The following is an 8,892-nucleotide window of genomic DNA, read 5'->3' on the forward strand; positions in this document are numbered from 1 at the left end:
ATAGAAAAATAAAGAAGGTCACGCACAAAGTAGAGGACGATCTTCAACCTCTTGGGATGACGAGTTCAAGCACTAAATATGAGGATTTCAACCTTAGACGACCTCAATTTCAAAATTATAAATAAAATGCCTACTTACACTAAACTTCTCATCAAGGCCAAAATAGTTTGTAACTGTGAAACTACCCCTGAATACAAATTGACATTTTTTTCCATGTGAGTAAGAATTCAATGTGTGGCATACAGACATAGATGATACCTTTTGAGAAACAATTAACTGTACCCTGTCCCAGCATCTCTGGAGCAAAGCCACGCATAGCGGAAGAGAAGTGGGGAGAGGGGATCGAGTGGACAGAGCGAATCAGTGCACGCTGCTGGGAAGGCTGGTAACTGCAGTGGTTTTCCTCCTTCCACGCAATCCCATTCCTCTCACGTGTTCATCGCTGCTCAGATACTTTTTTCGTTCACCTGCTCCAGAGATAAGTGGGACAGAGTGTAGTTCGCATACATGTAGCAAGTAAAGAAACTTATCCCAGAATGAAAATTCCACGTAGTTTTAAAACTTTTGTTTAAGCAATGAATGACTGGAAACGGATCATACATAATTCCCTTGCCAAAATCTAGTGGTCGAAAATTAATTTCAAGACATTTCATATCTATTCACCATATTCCAAGTTATAAGGAACTATTTCGTAGATGTTCATGAAACCGTTATAAAATTACAAATAAAATATATTCACAAGCTTAGATATACTAATACGAAGAAAGAAATTCAGAGTTAAATTTCAAATGCATGTGTATAAAGTAATTCTAGAAGTACAGAGCTATATCTGAGTATTTAACTTCTTTTTTGCAGATAACGTTACAATATTGAGGCGACAGAATAATTAGGAACTGTAGCTCCAAGAAAACAAAGGGCCTAGTGTATTGGTGAGAGTTCTTGAAAGCATTGCGGTCCCACGTTCGATCCTCCATACTAGATGTTCCTTAAAAAATATCCCTTTCATTAAACAAGAGCATGGTAACATTATTTGTAATAGCAGTATATAGTCGCTACATTGTTCTGCATATGAAATTTATAAAGAAAAAATAAACAAATAAATGAATTGACACACGTTCAACGGGATATTTTTATATATAAGATCGTGAATTATGATACTCTAACGATAATTGTGTACTGCTTCAAAGACATTGACAAATATTAATGAAATAACTATTTATATGTGTGGCAATTCAGGACATACTAATTTTACCCCTTTTCCCACTTGAGTTCAATGCAAGGATACCTCCGCAAATATCGAATGAAAAGTTCTCACCATGTGCAATTCTCCATTAAATGTTTTCGCCGAGTCTTACTACTTTCGTTTTCTTTGTTACAAACAATACTTGTTTGCACGTTACATGCAGGAGAGTTACATCTACATTTCTCATTGATCAACTCCTTCTACCTGGCTTAAAGAGCGAAAGCTTGTAGGGTAGTGGCTACCCTTCAGGATTGTCAATCTGATGGTCGTAGGTTCAAACCCTTCCGGTGGCAGAAAATTTTCATAAGTTTTAGACATATCCCATTGTGTTCATTGTCCACGCCGTGTGAAACGGAATGAATCAGTTTGGAATTAACGATGGGGGGAGGGGAAATATTGAATTACAAAATCTCAATTTCAACGAACCGAGAAGTAGAGAAAAATTGAATAATTCTTATAAATATTAAAAATTACGTTCATTTTTTTAGTGGTGTAATCGCAGGTAAAATCAAAGATCTTACATGGAAGATTTTAATTTGCTCTGAACTCAGCCAAAAGGCATTTCGCACCGATCTAATATATTCTCCAATACATTTCAAAATGTTATTGAATGTTTCATGTCGATAATTTGACCAATGCATCCATTCTTGACGCTCAGACGATATTTTCTGCAACTACCTCTTCTCTCCAGTTCCTTCTCCTTCTTCTCTCCCCTCTTTCTGTTCTGCTTTTATCTCATATCGCCTTCCCTACTTTTCTCGCATCTTATCTCCATCCCACTCTTCTCCACTCATCTCCTGTCCTGTCTTAGATTTCCGACTACACTGCACTCTCTTTTTTCGTTCTTCTCTTTTTCTCTCCTTTATTCTACTCTCCACTTCCCTCTTCTCGTCTCCTCCTCTCCTCTCGTTTTCCTCCTCTTTTCTCTTCTTTGTTCTTTTTTCCTCATCTCTCCTCGAATCTTTTTCCATTCTCCTCACTACATCTCCTCTCCTCGTCTATCCTCTCTTTCTTCTCTCCTCTACTTTTCCTCTTCTCCTTTCGCTTTCTCTTTCTCCTCTCCTTCGTTTCCTCTCACCTCTTTTCCTTACTGTAGACTCATCAGCGATGAAATACTAAAAAACCTATTTTTTCCTTTCAGAAAGAATTTTGTCATTTGCGATATAATAGTGATATTTTTAATAATTTTATACACTAATAATTGTTTATATTTCTTTCGCGTATTTTATAAATATCTATTGTGCATGTGGCAACCCTGAAATTGAGCCTAACTCTGCACGCAACCCACCAACGGCTTGTGTAAATTGGGTTGCCTAGTTTAAAATGTCGTTGTCCTAAAACTTTTGAGAGACACTGTACCAGTCGAACAAATGTGTCCATGTAGTTCATTCGTCAGCAACTTTCGTTCTTCGCCAAACTGTTACATCATTCGTACACTCTTGCCCGTGACATCGTTTGTTCCCCATACTGTGCTTGCAATCTTCTCAAAATTTCAGCTGGCTTCAGGTTCTCCATCACAAGGAATTTGATCATACGCCGCTGGTCTACAGGCACACTACTTGCCGCCATTTTTGCTAACACTACTGCGCATGCACCAACTACATCGGGGCGAACGCACAAATCGTTCTCCAGCTATTTACCACTTTTTTATTCACAAATGTCACGGTCAACGTTGAACGACCCTTGTATTTGTAGAGAGACAAGTTTGGATAGTGTACGATTGTCTTGGGGAGGAGAACAGGCATCCAAAGCTAAAAGTAAAAACCAAGTTTAACTCGAGTACACTGACCCAATCAAGGCAGCGACAATAACAACATTTCTCTGGCTACACAGAATCCAGCTTGGAACTATCGGGTTGCTCTTCCTTACCCAAGTGACGTCACTCGTACCTCGTTGACACCCTTCTTACGACAGAGTGGTTGTGCATTCTCCAGGCTTCTCTAAGAAACATGAACACTTCCTTCAAATCACTGGTTAATGTAATCAAATATTTTCTTAAATTTTATCATTTCAGCAATAGCGACCCTCACATGAGAATAATGGCTTACTCTACAGTCCATTTCTTACACATCTGCACGAACGGCATGGTGTTTTGAAACCACATGAGATAAGTTCTTCACAGTTTTTAGAGACATCTGGAATGGTTGAGTACTGCCAGATTTAACCCAGCCTCAGGTGCCTTGTTAGGAGGGGGATTCAAGTCTTCATCTGCACAATGTTTCAACTTCAGTGCTTTGAACTCTAATTTGACAAGATTATTCTTGGTCTCGTCCAGAACAAAATATTGACGTTAATGGCGTAATAATGAACATAATTGCCTTTTAGCTATTAACGTGTGGCTTTAAAGGCAGTTCCTGCAAAGTTTTACATCCTCCGCCCCCATGCTATACATTGTAAAAAAAAAAATGTGAGCACAATGTTTGTGAAAAGCACGTGCACACTTTTTCCCTCCAGCCATTGTTACTGAACAAGGACATGAGAAAAACGGTAGACGTTTGGAAAATTTTGATTATTACGTCGCTAGCAATTAGTTAGTTGCGTAACAGTGGTGTCTAGCGGGCGGAACCAAGATATAAGTAACTCTTCCTAATTGAATGCAGTGTTTTCCAAGTAATTTTGCCTTGCAAGGCTTTTGCGCATTAAAACAATTGAAAATTGTAGCTCAAACTCAGATAGTGAACGGGCACTCAAGAAACGAGCAGAGTGAAAAGAAAGTTGGAAAAGATTAAATGACGTTGCGCTAATCCTAGTATTGGCACCTTAGTACATTAATGTTCTTGGCAGCTTGCAAAGAAATAGCTTTAGCTTAGTACTGTATTTTTTGTTCACTGTACTCAGGCCTGGATTTCCCAGTAGGCCTCATAGGCCCGGGCCTAGAGCGGCACTTTGATTGTTTCTTTTAAATTTATAAGGAATACCTAATTCTCGGATTGCCTCTTCTTTTCTCGGGACACACCAATGGAATTGGTGTATTGTAAATATAAGTTAACGAAGAATATTTCTTAAGAGAGACAGGCTAGCAGGTCTCGGAACTAGTTTACTAATTTGTTGTTTTAATTACCAACGTTGTTGTTTCGAATGTACAGTATTGTGCTAAGCCGGGTCGGTGATTGTGGCAAGAACGTGGAGCCTGCCGCTTGCTTTTGAAAGACAGCACCGGTTTGGGCGTTCCAGGAACGCCGTTCCTTGTTACTGCCGGCATTGGCCGCATATGTACGCGTATGTACCTATCACTTAAATAAAGTAAAAATAAAAGTCTTCTCTAAAAAAGAAGGTAAATGCTAAAATGTAATTTACATAATTTCCGTCATATCGCTTTGTTACAATTTTTGTATGTAACTATCATTTAATTAGTTCTGCATACCGTTAATAGTAAAAATTGTAATACAGAAAATAATGATTTTTTTTTCATTCTTGATAAACGGTATGGAGGGCGGGAGAGCTTGATTGTCCTAGGGGAGGCAAAGAGGTAAATCCGGTCCTGAATTCGCATTCCAAGCATTCATACAAAAGTAACACAATCTTTACACTTACTTAGAACAGCAAGTAATGAAAAAGACGGGATGCGTATGGCAAGTCTAAAAATCCGAAACAGTCAATTTGAAATACGTGTTCCGTACCTTGACGAAATGGAATATATTCGTCGTGGAAATATATTATATTTAAATTTCACACTATTAACTTCGAACTTTCTGTTGCACGACAGTTTAGTCCTTTTAAGTGAAATTGGGTGCTGTTGAGAGACTTTTCTTTGTAGTACAGGAGCACCGTGCACTTGGGACAATATTTATGCAATTTTCGCTATGAATTACTTACGGACTAGAGGAGTTGTTTGTGTGGGAATACAAAAGTGATCAAGTGATAACATTTACATGCATCGAACAAGAGGAGGGGAAATGTATGATACTCAATTTGAAACTTCCTCCACAATTCATTGCGTGAAATCACGCCCGCCGCCATGTTTCCGGTGAGGTTCCGGAGTGTGTTGATAAGCATCGCGCTTTACAGCCTTTGTGGCATTGATTCAATTCAAAGTACAAACATAACGATGATATGCAAAATGTAGTTCTTTAAAAAGGACCGTATGCCGTGAAACAACGTTGTATAAAGGTAGGAAACGCCCAAAAGAAATTAGTTCCTCATAGAAAATTCTCCTCTCCGATAGTGTTGTCGCCAGATATCGCCAGATATATCCTTCCCACAACTCAATAATATAAGATTTTGATTTCTCCTCCCCCCTTCCGATTCCCGGTACGTGCAGGCACATTTTCAACTGTAGGTCTAGTACCGATAAGTCAATCTGAGCATGGAGTGAATTTAAAACACACTTTGTCTTGTGAAAATGATCATGTTCCGGAAGTGCAAAAATGTGTACTTTCTTTCTTTAATGCGGTAACATATCATTGTCACTTTTTGTAAGTATATTGAGATCATGCTGAAAACTGCACTTGTGTTGCAAGCGCTTAGAATGATTGATAAACAAGAAACGAACTTCTCTCTCTTTTTTGGGGGGGAGAGGTTTCTTTGATATTGTGTGAACATTCTTTGAGATCGTACAACAACTACATGCGTTACAAATTATCAGAATTTAGAGTAACATAAAATTCATATAACGGTACTTGCCTTTCAAATACGATTCATATTTCACCCTGGATTGGAAAATTCACGCCATCCTAACCACCGACAAAACTGTATATAGGTACGATGCCCATCCAGAAAGTAAGTTTCCCTGGGGCCGTCTACAGAAAGAAACACAATTGCAATCGAATTTTTAATTGGAACAGATACAGAAATTATTCAGCTATTTTTCAACATACTCCCCACCGGAAATGAGACATTTGTCGTACCGTGGGATCAACTTTTCTAACCCTGTGTCGTAGAAGTCTGCCGCCTGGAATTGGAACCAGTGCGTGGCAGCCGTTTTCACCTCCTCGTCACTTTGGAAATGCTGACCGGACAGGAATTTCTTGAGGTGTAAGATACGATGGTAATCACTGGGAGCGAGATCCGGGATATAGGGTGGATAGTCAAACACCTCCCAGCTGAACTCCTGCAGAAGATATGTTGTGCGCTGAGCCGTATGTGGCTGAGCGTTATCGTGCAGCGTGACAACACCGGCACTGTGCATCCCGCGCCGCTTGTTCTGAATGGCCCGTTGCACAGTACCGTTCACCGTCTCACCTCTGATCAAGAACTCGATGAGCAGAATGCCCTGTCTGTCCCAAAACGCTGTGCACAGCACTTTCCGCGACGACACAGTCTGCTTGAATTTCGTCTTTCATAGAGATCCACTGTGACGCCGATGCATATACTGCTGCTTGGTTTCTGGGGTAAAGTGTGCGACCCACGTTTCATCGCCTGTGATGATCCGGTCCAGAAACTCGTCGCCGTCATCATGGTACCGCTGCAGAAATGTGAATGCTGCTCCCATGCACTTTGCTATGTGTTCGGGTGTCAGTTGCTTTGGCACCCACCTGGCACACAACTTCCGGAACAACAGGTTCTTCGTGACGATTTCGTGCAAGAAGAAGCGAGAAATATGCGGAAAATGGCTGTTGAGTTCCCTAATCGTGAAGCGAAGATTCTCCACAATGCGCTGCCGCACCTTCTCCACAAGGTCGTCTGTAACAATCGAGGGCTGCCCACTATGCTCCTCATCATGCACATTTTGCCTACCTTCTGCAAATTGACTGCACCAGCGACGCACCATCTGCTTGCTCAGGATGTCTGTCCCCATAGGCGTGCGCAGACCCTCTGATTAGGGGGGGGGCAAACCTTGATGAAAGTTCAGTCGGGAAAGAAAATCCTCATTTTATCTCACTGTTTTATTGCATTGATGGGTCTATGTATGTACGCGTATGTATGTATGTATGTATGTATGTATGTATGTGTGTGTGTGTATATATATAAGTAACCATAACGAAAAAAATAATTGTCTCTGAAATGTGCTGCGCTCCTTTTCCTTCAAACAATGGTGTTCATGCATTTAAGTCAGAACTGTTTAGCAACAAGAATCTGAAGTATTTAGTAGTTATAACTTCTGGTAATTTACAATGCATTACAGAAAAGAAAAAAAATTGCGAGCGAGGCAAGCAAGAAAATTTTTAGATCCAAATTTTTGCAAACTGAATGCAATATTGACTTAATATGGCACAAAAAAATTAGTGGGCCGCCATGGCATTGTTTTTCAATGTTTTCATTTCGGCGCCAAGGGCCAACTTCCGCCGACCCCTAGCTATAGCTCTGAACGTGACAAGACTAAGAAAAGCAGAAATTGCGAGCGAAGCGAGCAAGAATATTTTACGAAATGTATTTTTATTTGTACAAAATTTGATATCAAGGGGCCAATTGCCCCTATGTGCCCCGCTGCAGGTGCTCTTGGCCGTCTGGAAGAAATAATGCAAGAAAAACGTGAAAACAAATTCCATCTTGAGTATATTTTTGTCCTGCTACTCTTAGATTCTACGAGTCCTGCTTTCTTGTACCTCAATGTTTTCCCCCCTTGCCCCCTCTAGAATTGATTTCCGTCCAAGGTTGGGAAGGGAAATACGAGTATAATATCGTTTAATAACGGCGATAAGAATCCTCTACACTAAATTTCTAGGTGAAAGTATAATAATGTAGGAGGGACATAGACGTCTGGAAAGGGGGGGGCAAGGATGGGCACACTTATCCCTTAGAAATCGAATCTCAACCTGAAAGTATATATTTCGCACGTATAATTTGATTTCAGTCACAGTAATTTACATTAATGCGATAATTTCAAATTCAAGTGGTGTTTTTTAAGGGGGCAACACTATTATCGGGATAATATGTCCCATGGAAGAATATCTTGCTTGCCCCTCTGTGGAAAAAATCTGCGGATTTCCATGATTAGGGGGGAAATTGCTCCCTTGCCCCTCGTGCGCACGCCTATGTCTGTCCCATACACCTGACACAGCTGACGATGGATTTCGATCGGTGCTATGCCTTGTGCGTTCAAAAACTGTATCACCAACAAAAGCTCACAGTCGGCGAGATCTGGAATAAGACCCGCCATATTCAACCACTACAACGGTGTTAGTGTGAGTTTTCACATAAACGATTGTGTGATGTATGCCTCACATGTGTTGTATGGGCATAGTTGGTGTTACTTTAATTAACGTTATTAATTGGTTCATCACAACAGGGAGTCCGGAGGGCGATGAAAGGAAAGTGGCAATGAAGTCCGTGGTCTTCGTCAAAAGAACCTTCCCAGCACTCATCTGGAACGGCTGAGGAAATTCGCGGGAGCACCTTAACCAAGGAGGCAATATATTGTGACTCTGCAAGTATTTGTACGGAAACATAGCCACTGAGGAGGATGTGGGGAGCAATAATAATTCAAACAAGGGCTATACATGTGAAAACAATCGCAAGCAGAGCTATCGGCAGGACACCCTGATGAACAGAAAATTACCATATTTAAGTAAAAATTCAAAGATGAAAATGATATAATAGCCATAACGCTCAAAAATGTTCAAGCGTTTAAAATGCACTTACACAGTGAAATGTTTACATGTTAAGAATGGACAACTTACATTGATAAAATCGTATAAGTACCAGAAAATGTTTGAGGTTTTGAATATGCATAAAAATTTTGACACAATTAATTCAATTCCTCAATAGAA

General features: G+C 40.1%; 1 protein-coding gene across 1 annotated transcript; it reads right to left on the reverse strand.

The window, feature by feature from the left end:
• Positions 1–6,521: 6,521 nt before the first annotated feature.
• On the reverse strand, positions 6,522–6,980 carry LOC145988593 (protein GVQW3-like). The gene has a single exon (XM_083123585.1). It carries the CDS (start codon positions 6,978–6,980, stop codon positions 6,522–6,524), a length of 459 nt encoding a protein of 152 aa, XP_082979711.1.
• Between the last annotated feature and the right edge of the window lie 1,912 nt (positions 6,981–8,892).

Source organism: Lepisma saccharinum, chromosome 1 (genome assembly GCF_977018435.1).
Source record: "Lepisma saccharinum chromosome 1, izLepSacc3.1, whole genome shotgun sequence".
Taxonomy (NCBI): Eukaryota; Metazoa; Arthropoda; class Insecta; order Zygentoma; family Lepismatidae; genus Lepisma; species Lepisma saccharinum.